A 15,618-nucleotide genomic window follows, 5' to 3' on the forward strand; every position below is an offset into this window, starting at 1 on the left:
CTGAAAAACCAGCCCTGTGCTTTTTCTATTCCTCATGCTGCCTCCCATGGTATAAAATTATGCTGGTAAATATCTTTTGTTAATTCATTTTAATTTATATGTGTTCATAGTATATCTGTTCATTCTTTTGTTACTCGAAAGACTGAGACAGTTTATAAACCACACATAGAAGACCCTAATAGTTAATGGTTTTTCCCCAATTTTCAAAATTATTTGCTCACTAAAAAGAGTGGAAAAACAGATTTTTGAAGAACACATTTTGATTTTTTAAATGACAACATCGTGGGGCCATATAGTCAAATTTACCACCAACCGTTAACATTGTCAATTAATATGTATAGAGAATAGGAAAGGCAATAAATCAAAAATAGGAAAGGTTTAGTAAACCTGAATCACTTATTTGGGGAAGATCAGAGCACAGAATCAAGAAAACCTATTTTATTACTTGATCAGTAAGCCTTGAAACGCTAGGCAGGTAAGAACACATTTTAGGACAGGTGTCTGAGAAATGGGCAGAACTGAGGAGCTCAAACGATAGCCCTAACTGTTCTCACTAGGAGATGGCCTGCTTTCAGCTTTTACAATTTATGGATTTTTGCCATTTCTGGGTTCACATATTGATTATCACAACTACAGACGGATGTGCTTCCCTATGCCATGTAACAGGCATCTATCATTTAAGATATCCAAGAAGTTCTGGAGACTTCTTTGTGAGGCTGACATTGTGATGAGACTGAAGTCATAAAGCTGGTTGGAATTCCCACACCTGGTCTTATGATTTACCTGGCTTGTCCATATTTCCCTAATAATAATTGGGAAATAATAATTGGTACACATGTATATTTGTCAGACACTATTATATCTGAAGCATACTATCACTTTTTCCATTTAAAATATAAAGGACCCAAACCTATAATAATTAGAAAGTTGCACCAAAAAGTCAGCAGTCTGTATGATGTGGGACTGGGACTCAACTATAGAAGTGACTCCTCCCACCCCAGGCAAAATTCTGTAATATAATAAGGATAATATGTTTTCTGAGATTATAACTGTTGTATGTAAAATGGGATAATATTACACTATTTAAATGTGATAGAAACCCCAGATAATCTTGAGAGGGCCAACTTTGAAATAAAACAAGTCCCTGATTTTATACGTTTGCATGTCTGCCCTTGGTCTTTTTATTTTATTTCATTTTTTTATTTTATTTTATTTTGTTTTATTTTATTTTATTTTATTTATTTTATTTTATTATTTATTTTATTTATTTCATTTCATTTTTATTTTTATTTTTTTAGTTTTTTTTTATTGGAGTTCAATGTGCCAACATATAGCATAACACCCAGTGCGCATCCCATCAAGTACCCCCTCAGTGCCCGTCACCCAGTCATTCCCCACCCCCCGCCCACCTCCCTTTCCACCACCCCTTGATCATTTCCCAGAGTTAGGAGTCTCTCATGTTCTGTCTCCCTTTCTGATATCCCCCACTCATTTTCTCTCCTTTCCCCTTTATTCTCTTTCACTATTTTTTAAATTCCCCAAATGAATGAGACCATATAATGTTTGTCCTTCTCCGATTGCCTTATTTCACTCAGCATAATACCCTCCAGGTCCATCCATATGGAAGCAAATGGTGCTGTTTGTCGTTTCTAATGGCTGAGGAATATTCCATTGTATACATAGACCACAGCTTCTTTATCCATCATCTTTCAATGGACACCAAGGCTCCTTCCACAGCTTGGCTATTGTGGACATTGCTGCTATAACTTTGTCCTTTCCACCTTACTCCCTGTACTCTTGTGTGTTCCTATCAAGAAAGATAAGAAAGGGCATGTGAGAAGAAAGGGAAGTAAGGGAAATCAGAGTTTTAGAAGATTAAAATATAAGCCAAAGAGGCAGCATACAAAGAAGAGATAGAGAAGGAGAATGATAAAAGCTGAAGTAGTTGTTAAAGTTACTAAAGGTTCTGCTGCCATAACAAATAACCCCCATATTACAGTAGCCTATAGAGACAGGCACTGAGGGTGGCACTGGATGGGATGAGCACTGGGTGTTATGCTTTATGTTGGCAAATCAAACTCCAATAAAAACATATACAAAAAAAAAAAAAGGAACATTTAAATCTTTTTTCATGTAAAGTGTCCTGCAAGGCAGCCCTCCTCCTCCTACTGGTCTAATGCTCTGTCTGAGATGCTTCACATTTATGGGATCTCTGCATCTTCATCGCATCTTTGCATCATGGCAGCAGGGAAAGAGAAGGCTGGAGAGTTTAGCACTGGCAGTCTCATAAATCGCTTCTACTTAATTTCATTGTCTCAACAAGACACACCTCACTTCTTGTGGGAGGAGAATTTCAGTCCTCTAAGTGGCTAGAAGTGGAAGAGAATTGGATACTGGTGAATAATAGCATTGTTTCTTAGAGTAGTTACCAGTGAAAATCATCAATTGTCACTGCAGAAAAAGAATGTAATATTTCTATCAGGATTTAGCTTATCCTTTAGTCTGCTGGGTGCATAATTGAGTCCAAAGGTAGTTTAAAATCAGAGATAAGGAACAATATTGCCTTCACCTCTGTTTTTTATCATTGCATTAATCAGTTCATTCACTGAATTTAGGTTCTTAAAAGCTTTGGGAATATAATGATAGAAGAGTAAGCATTAGACACACATATTTCTAAAATCTCTTTATTATGGAAATGAGCTTGAGAATCAGTACATTTCATTTCTTTTGAGATTTGTCAGGACATACTTTAGTTATGTCAGCTTAGAACATTAGGTTTTATATCATGATAATACAATCAAATAGGTAAAAGATGCCTAAAAAACAAGGAAATATACAAAAAATCTTTTTCAAGTGTACGTAAATATTAAATATGATTTTAATTTTAGCTTCATATTTTTCGTGTCTTCTGATTTTACCTGGATATTATTTTACGTCAAGAGAATTTTATAGAAAAATAAGTCCTAATCTCTAATTTTGACTTTAACTGTCTAATTTACTCATAGTTTTATTCTTGCATTCTGCAAGAAGACATCAGCATGTCTCTTGTCTTGTACAATAAGTCATGCCACTGAGCATACTAGCACAGTAAATGATTTTGTATAATAGATGGCATTACGTGCCTAAGTACCCATGAGCAGGTGTTAAAATTGGAAGCATGTGAAGTATTCTTTTTTGGTAGGAAATAAGAAGTTGCCAATAGCAAACTCTTCAGGTTGAATGGGGATTATGTTTCATAGGATAATTTTCTTCTAGTTCTAAGTCTTACATCAAAATAGTGAAATAGACAGGTGCTTGATTGAACCTCACCAGTCCCAGAATTTCCTGAAACCTCTTCCTGATTCCTTTTTCTTCTTTATACCATTGTTCTTCATTAGCAACCTCAATCTTTAAATTTAAAAATATTATATTTATTGATTTCCTGATGTTTTGTATCACCAGCGTGCATTGTCTGACGGCTTTTGAATTAACATTTGTAGAGAGATATAATGCACTCTTGTGAGTAGACGCTCCCTGCCTAATACATAGCTCTGTCCAATATTAGTTCTTGACTCCCAAATTCACAAACTGAGTTAATTCTTTTTTAAGTCTATTATGCTCATGGGGTGCCTGGGTGGCTCAGCAGTTGAGCGTCTGCCTTCAGCTCAGGGTGTGATCCCATGTCTCTGGATCGAGTCCCATGTCGGGCTCCCTGCATGGAGTCTGCTTCTCCTTCTGCCTCTGTCTCTGCCTCTCTCTCTGTGTCTCTCATAAATAAATACAATCTTTAAAAAAAAAAGTTTATTATGCTCATATTTATATCACCTTTATTATTTGTTAAGTTTCTTCATATAATTTTATTTTGCATGCGCCTACTTTATTATTGTGGGGCTTTTGATATTTGCTCATCAGAATGTGTCTTTATTGTGCTCTCAGTATTGTACTGTGATTTATTAAAATTTCTATAAATAGACATGTGAGTTTTAGCATTATCACAAGCTGATTTGAGATGGAGAATAACCTACATATTAAATTTTATTTGCCTAAACTAATTCTTAATAATTCAACCATAGTAAAATTTAAAATTTGTTGTTCAAATAATCATAGAAAACCAAAGGAAAGTTTACAACTCACTTGTACATTGAAAAGCTGAAAGTGCGACATTCCCATTTGTAGTCCTGAAAATGCTCCCTAGTTCCCTAGGGGAAGATTGGCCACTGACTGAAGTCTCAGTAACTAGACCACATGAATACCAGAGGGAACAGCATCCATTTTCCTTCCTTTATTGTGTTTTGTTTTTCATACTTCAGGGACCTGACAACTGCACAAAGTGCTCCCATTTTAAGGATGGCCCGAACTGTGTGGAAAAATGTCCAGATGGCTTACAGGGGGCAAACAGTTTTATTTTCAAGTATGCTGATCAGGATCGGGAGTGCCACCCATGTCATCCAAACTGCACCCAAGGGTAAGCATCCTTGCTGGCCAAGGACTCCATCACACAAGTATCTTTATCCTTGACACAGTCTACTACATATGTAATATTCTCACATAAAACTCTATTCATCTCTATTAATTGTTGATTTGAAGAGGAAGACTTTCTAAGAAAATGGTTTATGCAATCAAATGTATACCCTCTCGGATATTTCTGTTTAACATTTGCCTAAAAGTCTTCTATTGACACCTTTATGAAGCTGTTGGCAGGTATACTTTGTACAGAGTGTAGAATTCTTCCAAATGCTACTCGATATTAAGATATCTTAGAAAAGACAAGATAGTCATCACACTTTTGAGATTTGTGCTTAATAAATCTTTAATAGAAGTTTTCTGTTTATATTTCTTGGTTCTTACAACAAAACTGAAGGTAAGGATAGCTCTCTTTGCTGAATAGTGCCTTGGATTACTCCTTCAAAAAAAAATATATAGGCAAAATAGTGATAACAGAAGAAAAAAGGTTGGGGTGGAATTTAGTGATATGTATATCAGTAAAATCACAAATACATTTTGTAAAAGTAATTGTATTAGAGGTTAACCTATAACCTAGAATTTCTTCGACCAGTACATAGTTTCTATTGTTTCAAAAGGATGCATTATACAATGAATAATAGATTACCTTTGATAACTGATAGCAATTGAAAAACAAAAGCATATTATAGAAAGAAGAAAAGCACTGAACTGAAAGAAACAATGTCACTCATCTAACAAATCCCAACACCGAATTTTTTTAAAAGATAGCAGCAAATCTATTTCAGTAAGGGCTTTTTCATTTTCTCTCCTCCAGAAGGTGATGCATTTCGACTTGAGAACAATTTAGCATACTCTACCCTTCTCCTATCCATAAATCCTCTTCTCCATTATGAGCGCCCACACATATATGCACACTCCCACGTACAGATACATACACTTGTTGTTGAGAATCATCTCGGGTACTTTACATCTGGCAGGAAACTCTGAGATTCCATAAAGAGATTTTCTGCCAGATTAAGAGCTAGCTGTTAGGGGATATTGAAGAAGTTAAGCAAGCAACATCATTTTCTGCCAAGAGGACATCAATTTGCAGATGCTGCCACAATTTCCTGCAGGTCAAGAAATCAGCTTAAGTCCCTCTGTGAAGTAGCAGGTCCTCAAAAGGTAAAGTAATATTCTGCATTCAAATTCAAATGAAGCTTGGAAGAGCTAATGTCAACTCATTGGTTTACACCACAGAAGCACATAGACTGAAGATACTGAAATAGTCACATAGACACTTCGCTTCAAGGAAACTAGAAGGAATAAACTTCTCCCCTTGCGAGTTTTTGGCACACTTGGGTTAAGAGTATTTCATGAAGAAACAACTGGTACCACCGGAGCACAAGAGTCAGCAACAGAAAGGGAAAACTTTGCCTGCTAAAATAATCATCCACAGGAGGGTTTTATTGTTTTGCAGCTAAAATTAAACCAGTAAATTATTCAATATAATGTTGATGTCAACAGCTGTTGCCATTCAAAATGAGACCTTTTGCTATTTTTGCAAATCTAATTACAAGAAAGCCATTAGGGAAATGAAAGTGAGATCACAGAGCCATAGTCTGGGTGTGTGGCTGGTGTGTCTTCCTCTCAGCCCTTTTAAATCATGATTATGTAATAAAAGAACACATATATGGTGGGAAGAAGTAGAAGTAGAATGAAGAGATCAATTTACCACAGCAACAAAAGCCAGACATCAATTAAAAAGGAGGATGAAGGTATAAAGAAAACCAATCCAACCAGATCATTTAGGAACTCCAAGTAAATAGAAAAATGTCTTTAACTCAGCTATTGAGGAATGACAATGAGACAGAATTTGAATGTTGTATTTCTTGGCATCTTCCAAGGTAAATGGATTCTGTAATGATTGATTTAGTCCTGAAGGATTTTGTATTTGTTTTCCTTTAGCCTCCTGCCATCCTTTTCTTAATATCTTCCATATTGTCCAAGTTCACTTACTTCATGAAAGTTTTATGGTCCCAACCCCAGAATTCCTAAATTCCTAAATCCCACTCTTTAGTGCTGCTGTGCACCACTGTGCCTTGACATCCTTTAGTGAAGCGATGAGGTGCTCTGTGCAGTTAGGCCTTTCTCTTCAAATTGCATGTAGAGATAGGATTTTTCCCTACAAAGATCACAAGGACAATGGAGATGATGGAACAAGTGACAATTTTTATTCCAAAACACATGTACTAATTGACCTATAGGTGTGAGCTCACCACGCCAACTCCACTTTGGAAAACATCTTTTCTTTTATATGTTGATATTATGTCATCTAGATAATTCAAGAACCAAGTTAATGGAAATAGTCTCTCAAGTCACATTTTTTTAGAAGGAAAGTTCTTACTTTGAATACTGTTCAATGATTTTCTGAAAATAAAATTATGTGTGTAATACCTTAAAAGCACTTTTATTACTCTGAAAGTACATTAAATATATTGGCTCTAATAAGTTCTTTAGATACTTTTAAAATCGGTTATCCATTTAGTATCTATCAGGAGATTCTCATTAATATTCCTAAAGAGGTGGTGGTTGGAGGGGGTGGTTAACATTGTCTCTTCTTGACTTTTATGTTTAGCAGCCTTTTCTCATTTCATGCATTCTTCAACTTAATTTGAATACCTGCTGTGCATCAGCTATAGTGATAGCTAAGTTCAGAAATGACTAAGACACAGCTCTTGACCACTAGTGTGTCATGTTTCAGTGACTTTTCACTCTTACAGTTTGTATCTTGCATGGAAGACCCTTCCCCATTTTGTGAAATGATGAGCAAGCATTGAAAACTTAGAAATGATCCTCATATTTGAAATTAGCAGGATAGAAATTTCTTTAAAGATTTCTGAATTAAATTTAGTAGGTAATTAAATTGCTATAAGGGCATTTACCATGGTTTCTACACTAACATCATTGAATCCAATGATAAATACCAATTTAATTTTGATTTTGGACTGGGATATTTATTTTTCATAAGGCATCTTTGAAAACTTTCATTGAATATTTTTGTTGATATTAGAATTGTGATTTCATATTACTAAATTCCCTATATGCCTTAATCTTTTTTATCAACTCTTTTTGTATTTTTAAATTTATATAGCGAAAATTTATTCGCTGATGGAAGGAAGAGTGAAATTTTTGTGTATACTCTTTTAATTGAAATTTAAAAATATTCCTCCATTTGCATTTCAAAATTTGAAAGAGATTTTGTCAAAATATCTCAACTACATTAGATATATGGGTACATCAAAGCGCTTATAAATCAGTAAGTAGTAGGCCAATTTTTAACACATCTCAGAGTTCAGAATTCCAGATATTTTTGTAAAATATTATATTAACATGTTATAGTTTTTGATCTTCCTGTAAAGTCTTTACTTTGTAACACTAATTTTGCAGAGGGTTGCATTTTTCCTTATCCTTTTTTGTCTCATATTGGGATTTTGACTTTTCAAAACTTTAATGTTTCTGTCATTCTATGATCTTGCTGGATCCATATGAATTGCATATCTTAATTCATTGCTTAAAGTACAAAGAGTTGAAATAGAGTACACATCTTTAAATACACAGCAACTTGTATTTAGAAAGCATGAGGGGGCTTCAGGCATATCCTTATTCTTTGTCTTCCATCTTTTGAGGTTCAGCTTATAAATATGTTTAAATCTTAAATATCCTACACAATCCCCTCAACAAACTTCCCCAAGCCGACATCCTGCCCCCTTAGTACGCACCTCCATTTTCTCTTGCCTCTGTTCTCTTCTTGTCCAACTTGCTTCTCAACCACCTCACAGCAACTGAAATTCTGGTGACCTCAAAAAACACAACTAAGTAGTTCTTATTTTATGAGACCTCTCTTTACATTTGACATTGACAATACCCCATTTCCTGAAGGTCCTCCTGATTTGGCTCCCATGATGATGCAATTACTTGTTTCTATTCAATTATATTTTCTCATGCATCTGGTATATGAGCTCATTTTAGGTCATTTACTGGTCATTGGAGTTCCTTGGGTTTCAATATCAGGCTCTGCTTTCCTCACTTTATGGAGGTTTCCTCAACAATCTTATCCACTTAACAATTTTAACTTTCTCCTGTACGCTCTTTTAAAATTGATCATCATACTGGTACTTTGATGCTCCACTACCACAGGCCCCTCTTTCCAGCGAGTGAGGAACATTTCTTACCTAAATGTAGGATGAGCACACTAGATACATACTGTAGATCCATAAAACTGAAATGATCAACCCCTCCTCCCCCTACACACACACGAGGAAAGGTGACCTGCCTCTTGCATTCTCTCACTATTGTTCTCACAGACAGACATTTGATTCATGTTTAATTCCTCTGACCTTTCCCCTCTGTCAAATCAGCCATCAGCTTCTCCCTCCCACCCCCATACTATTCAATATATCTCTCGAATCTGTCCCCAGGCCTCTATCCTAGTTGCCATTTCCCAAGTTTATTTTTTTTTTATTTTTTTTCCCTTTCTTTTTTTTTAATTTATTTTTTATTGGTGTTCAATTTACTAACATACAGAATAACCCCCAGTGCCCGTCACCCATTCACTCCCACCCACCCCCGCCCTCCTCCCCTTCTACATTTCCCAAGTTTAATCCTTTTTCATCTCTTACATAGACTAAACACAGTCTCTGTGCCAGAGGAATCTACCTGGATCCCAGCTGACCAGCCTTCACAGGGCAGAGATCCATGTTAAACACAAACAAGCAAGTCCATTAGTTCTTTAAAACCCTCCAGTGGTTCTCCATTGTTTGCCTCTAAGCAAATAGCCTTCAAATTCTGGCTCCTGTCTAATGATCTGGCTTCTTTTCCTTCTCCCTGTTGCATCATGTTTCCTCCCTGACTATTCAGAATTATTTGTAGTTGTTCATGTGCACTGGACATTTCCTCAGATGTATGCTTTAATTCCCTGTTGTACCTTATCTATTAGAAATCAGTGCTACTCTCATTCTGGTTCTCAGCACCATGAACTTCAGCTTCCTGACTTTTCCATGGGGATTACTGTGCATTTCTGAAGCTAAGTGTCCCTCCACTGTGCTCCCTTAAGCCACTCTTTGTCTCTTATTATATTTATCACATTATACAATATACATCTGGTTATGCATCTGTCTCCATCATTAAATTGTGAGCTCGTTAAGAGTAGGAAAAGTGTCTAATTCATCTTTTTCCCCCCTCCAGCTCCTAGAAGAGTAGCAACACTTAGTAGGCATGCAAACAGTTTTTTTTTAATGGATGACTAAAGATCCTTCATTATTCACACTTTCCCCTCAAGTTGAATTTCACTTTCAAATATTTTTTATCTTTCAAAGGTTATTATAAAGACACAGATTGCAAACTAATCATAGCTTTTCAGCTTATTTCTACTTGGAAATAAGAAGTAGGCTATTAGTTTTACAAAATAGCAATACTGTATAAAAAGGCATTTTGAAGAAGATAGAATATGAACCAAGAAAAAATTAAGTTCTTTAGAATAAAATAAAAAGAAAACAATATAAGAAAATTTGGGAACATTTTTAGTAGTTATTTGTTCCATTTTAAGAAATAGTTTTGGTTATGGATTATAATAGCAATTCAATGCTCTGTGCTACATATATATTTTTATTTATTTACTTCTTTAAAAGATTTTTTCATGATGTATTTCCCATATTTTTCTACACTAATTTTTTTCTGGCCTACTCAAAACCAATCCTCAAAAAAGAAAACAACCTTCTACCTAGTAATATTATAGCAGATATTGGTGAGGCAAAGAGACCATGATTTAATTATTATTATACATAGTTATATTAGTTTACCAATGTTGAGAGTTAGCAAAAGATATAATGGGCAGTCTACCCTATCCACAAGCACCTTATTACGTCATTATATAGTGATTTTAACTTCAGCTTCTTTTTCAGTTTTAGAAATTAGAGTTTGGGGAAAAATTGGGATCAGCAGAATTAGACAGTTCTATAAATCATAGCTGTAGAGGGACTCTCGATAATGTACTGGAGCTATACGTATTTGATGAGAGAAAAGGGAAAGAAATACAATTCAAGTACATTGGAAGATGGGAGAAATGATATTTCCATAATACTTCAAAATGCAATTCTAGGGACTGTATGTTAGGATTTTCTGTACTTCTATAATTTCACTTAAATGTTGATCTCAGTGAATTATTTACTTACCTGGTTCTCACTGTAATCATTTCCTTGGGGAGAATTTATTTATTTGTTATTGTTTCAGTTAAATGTGATGGCAGTTTAAAAACCTATTTTCGTTTGCCTGTTATGGCACTGTTCTTTTAAAAGAGAGTGTCAAGATAAACTGCAGTATGGTGAAACCAGTTAATTTGCTTTTTAAATGAATTCATGTTTACAGATAAGTATGTTTTAAAAACAGTTACAACCAAGGAATGGAATAATGTGATTATGTAAAGTATCCATAAGAATAGCATTAAAGCATGTTAAGTCATTTTCTGCCATAATCAATCTTTAATGAGTATTAAGCATCAGGTTATTATATTATACTGAATAGCTCATGTTTCTTTTTTTATTGATTTTAGTTTTCACTTAAGCTTAAGTCCTTTTAGAAGAAACTGTATACATAAAACCAATTATAGTCATTGAAATATCAAGTAATTCAGCAAGACATGTACACATGAATGATGCAAATGAACTGAAAGTATTAGAAGTGAGTTATATGTATTTGGAAATAATCCACAGAAACAGGGTACAATTTCCTTTACTGTGGACATGTTTCTTTGCATTCCACTAGGATAGTATTTGCAACTTATTTCTCTGTATCCAGCAAGCAATAATCTTCTCACTGGCTTTAAATTCATAGTGTCCCAAAACTGTCTAAAAACTGTAATTAAGAATTTGAAACAATTGTATTTATCTTACTGATTCTTTTCCCAAAAAATGACTAATTTTTCTTTTCCTTGTATTTTTAAAATTTGGATCTTCTGCAGGTGCATAGGCTCAAGTATTGAAGACTGCATCGGCCTGATGGATAGGTACTTGGTGTGCTTGCTTCCCATGTTCTTCCTCCAAGGCTCCTTGTGTGAGCACTGGTGCATGTGTGTGCATGCCACTGTGAATGGAGAATGATGTTTTCTGTTCTGTAATTGCCTGCAGGTGTAGCGGTCCCACTAGTCATGACTGCATTTATTATCCTTGGACGGGCCATTCCACTTTACCACAACATGCTAGGTAACATCTACCATGTTTCCATTTTGTCACTCAAATCTTTTCCAAATTATCATGGATAAAAAAACTAACCAGTTGGGTGAAATTTATAATATGTTAAATTAGGAAGTTATGAAACAGGCTTATAACAATACTTTTCAAGCCACATTCCTTACCTTTTTTCTTTATTCCTTATAAATTTAGAATACAAATTAGTAGTATCATTGATTTTTAACTTTGTACAGTTTAAATAGGATTTCGATTTATTAATCAAATATTTTGATTAGAGTATTTTTTATTAATTTTGTAGATTCTTGCAAAAATATTTTTAAGAGAGGAGTTTGTAAAAGTTGACATATTTTTGCAAGATGTTTCTTGTTTAATTTGATTCATTTTCTGATTTTATACTATTTTGAGCTGGTTGGTGTATTCTCTAGACATCAGAATTACTGTAGACTAAAGGCAATATAGAAAATACTTTATGCAGGTAAAAGTACAAATTGGAATTAAAAAAAACAAAAGTATTCACTTAGATTCATACAGACACCAATGCATGAATGTTTACAGTGGCTTTATTCAAAATCACGAAAACCTGGAAATGACTCAGATGTTCTTTAATTGTGATATATCCATACATTGTAATGCTACTCAGCAACGGAAAGAAACTAATGACATATGCAAAATATGGATGGATCTCAAATACATTATGCTAAACGAAAGAAACTAGACTTAAAAGAATACATACCATATGATTCCATTTATATGGCATTCTGGAAAAGGCAAAGCTATATGGATAGGAAATTGGGCAGTGCCGGTGGCAGTGTTGCCCAGTGTGCCTGGCAATGGACATGAGAGGATTTAGAGGGATAATGAAATTGTTCTATATCTTAACAGTGGTGATGGGTACATGAATGTATGTGCTTCTTAAATATTATGATTCAGTAGATTAAAAAGGATGAATTTTACTGTATAAATTATATTGATAAATTTGACTTTTAAAACATCTCATATTTAGGAAATGAGTAACTTGGCAATGTTATGTAGAAATACTGTTTGCTTTCGTTTTTTTAAGATTTTGTTTATTTGAGAGAGAGTACAAGTCGGGGGAGGGGTAAAAAGAAAGAGGGAAGCAGACTCCTTGCTGAGCTTGGAGCCCTATGAGGCACCCCCAGAACCCTAAAATCGTGATCCAAGCCCAAGGTGGATGCTTAAATGACTGAACCACCACCCAGGCACCCCTTGTTTGCTTTTTTTATGAAACAAATTAATTGTATCTTTTGCAAGACAGAAAGTAGTGGTAAATTACCAATAGCAGGATGATAGTTTGGGATGAAGTATATCGCCTTTTAGTGTAATTTTTTATTCAAATTTAACATGCATAGTGTAAAAGTATGCAAAATATAGGTGTAAAGCTCAATGAATTTCTCTAAATGAAACATTTATATAACCATCAGTCAGATCAAGAGACAGAAAAGTACCAGAGATGGAAACACCCTTGTGCCCCATTCCAAGGATTACCATTCTAAATGCTAACACCAGTTCGCCTGTTTTTGCACTTTATATAAATTGAATCATACATATATGTTCTTTGTATATGTTCTTTGTGTATGTTGAAACGTACATATATGTTCTTTTGCTAAATATTATATTTATGAGGTTCATCTGTGTCACTAAATTTAGCCATATTTTTCATTTATATGAAATATTTAGCCTATAAAAGTTTTTAGAACAATCAACTAAGGGATGTGTCTTATTAACAGGTTTTTAAATTAAATTATTTTTTAAAAGGATGCTGTAGAAGTAAGTGATTTATACAACAGTGGCACTTTGGCATTTGGGACCAATTCAGACTAATTAATACAGTTATTTAGAGCAAGGTTTAAATTGTGGGAAAAAAATCCGCAAATGGAAAAGAGAAAGAGAGTTTCTAAAGCCCAAAGTTCAGTTTTATACACCAAGATCCATTTTAGATTGTTCCTATATTTATGAAATTATTTTCCTCCTTGAGACTTTGGTTGAGTCACTGCAGTATCATTTTGAAGAGTGTTTCCGCATTTGATTCAGTGACTTTCTTATAACTATTCCAGCCAACTAATGAGAGGTAATGTAATGTGTTGACTAAGTATACTGTCTTTGGAATCAGATTTTCTAGGTTTAAAGTGAGGCTCTATCATTTTTTAGATGTGTAACCTTGGGTAAGCTCCTTCAATTGTCTGAGACTTCCTTTCTTCATGTATAACATAGGAATCTTAATATAGTTTATAAATTAGTTGTGAGGAATGAGTACATAGAATAGTGCCTTGCTCAGATAAATCACTCAGTAAATGTTGTGATTTATTATTTTGCTATATAACAAGGCTTTTAAATGTTGGGGTTGGGAGAACATAACTCCCAGAGGGAGGGGGAAGCTCTCAAAGTCACCCAGGGAAGTTTCATGTGTATTTCTACCCCTCATGGTGGGTCCCTTGATGGAAGGGAGGTTATTTCTTTCTTTGCCTTGATAATCACTGTCATAATAAGGGTCACTGGTATGGATGGCAGTAGGTCATAGGCAGAGGCATATGCAGAGACAGAGAAAGAGTTAAATCCATAGTGGTAAATCACTAGTGGTTTTCAATATTCAAAATCATAGTATATCTTATTATAGATTTAATATTTCCAATATTTAAACAAAAGTAGTTTGGGAATTTTCAATCCTATTACTTACCTGGGTTCTTAGGCCATTCCCTATAGTCTCAGACTAACATAATTCAGATTAGCTTTGTCATAAATAGGTAACAATGTCCCATAACAGTATGGATAGTACAGTTCATCCATCATTCCTGTAAAAAAATCACCCCTATAATGCCTTTGTACAGGTAAAAAGCAAAAGTTTTTGTATTTGAAAGCCTGGATTCAAGTATTTGCTCTACCATATTTCTTATGTGTAAAATGGAGATGATAATGATAATTTTTAAAATGGAAATTTTTATACCTCATCAGCTCAGTATAAATGTACAGGAGCTATTATTTAGTATATATGTTCATTGGTGGTAATCACATGCCCAGTTGAAATATTGGAAACATAATATTTTTTGAAAATGTTATGAGGTTATGTTCTACTAGTATTGTATATATCAGTAGGGCATAAATCCAACAGTTTAGTAACTACAGAATTGACGTATCAAAATTTCTCAGGTTTTAAGCATTTACTTTTTTTTTAAGCATTTACATTTTGTATCATACTTCTAAGTATAATAATTTCTAAAAATTGGTAGCAGGGAGCTAATTGCTTCTTTTAGAAACTCTGGATATCTTTTGAATTTAAATTTAAAGCAATGTCAGTTGTGTTGACTTGTCAAAATTATTTGACTTGTCACAGGCTGTTCATAAGGCAGTTTGGAATTTAAATAAAAGACTTAGCTTGGATAAGTTTATGGGCATGGAGCATTTTAACACAGATTGGATGAGAAGTGAAAGTAACAAGTAACTTTTGGGGGGGGTTCTTGTTATTGTAGTAAATGCTCATCTCTCTAAAATGTGGTGGGTGCACATTTAATTGAAAGCAGGGGACTAATCTAGCAATATTTCAGTTCACTTTCCATTTTGAACTTGCATGATAGTTTTTAAAAGCTCTGTCTTAATTGATTAAAGTAAATCTTACATAATAGGCAGATAAAAAACATAGGAGAAAATAACTGTTATAAGTTTCGTAAACCATGTTTTAACTGGGAGATTACCCAAATGCCTAGTTTTCCTTTAGTCACAGAAAATTGCTTCGAGCATGTAAATGTGGCCATTTCGAAATATTTAGAATTCATACTCCCTACTGCCCCGTTATGTTGTATCTGTTTCCTAAACCAGCAGGAAAAAAGATTGAAGATTTAAATGAAAACAGGTGAAATGTTTCCAATCTTGATCGACTTTCATTTTCTAAGCAGTGTTATTCTTTCCCAAGCCTGCAATTTGTGAATTGGTTTTC

At 34.4% G+C, this 15,618-nt stretch overlaps 1 protein-coding gene across 8 annotated transcripts in view; it reads left to right on the top strand.

The window, feature by feature from the left end:
• Positions 1 to 15,618, top strand: part of ERBB4 (erb-b2 receptor tyrosine kinase 4) — a 1,106,221-nt gene that overhangs the window by 847,415 nt on the left and 243,188 nt on the right. For 4 of the 8 annotated variants that reach the window (XM_072813218.1, XM_072813222.1, XM_072813216.1 and 1 more), the window contains 3 exons: positions 4,290 to 4,444; positions 11,441 to 11,485; positions 11,607 to 11,681. In XM_072813218.1, coding sequence (XP_072669319.1) covers positions 4,290 to 4,444; positions 11,441 to 11,485; positions 11,607 to 11,681 — 275 coding nt within the window. The remainder of the gene's footprint in view (positions 1 to 4,289; positions 4,445 to 11,440; positions 11,486 to 11,606; positions 11,682 to 15,618) is intronic. The other 4 variants (XM_072813219.1, XM_072813221.1, XM_072813217.1 and 1 more) reach the window with 2 other exon arrangements.

Source organism: Canis lupus, chromosome 36 (assembly GCF_048164855.1).
Source record: "Canis lupus baileyi chromosome 36, mCanLup2.hap1, whole genome shotgun sequence".
Taxonomy (NCBI): domain Eukaryota; kingdom Metazoa; phylum Chordata; class Mammalia; order Carnivora; family Canidae; genus Canis; species Canis lupus.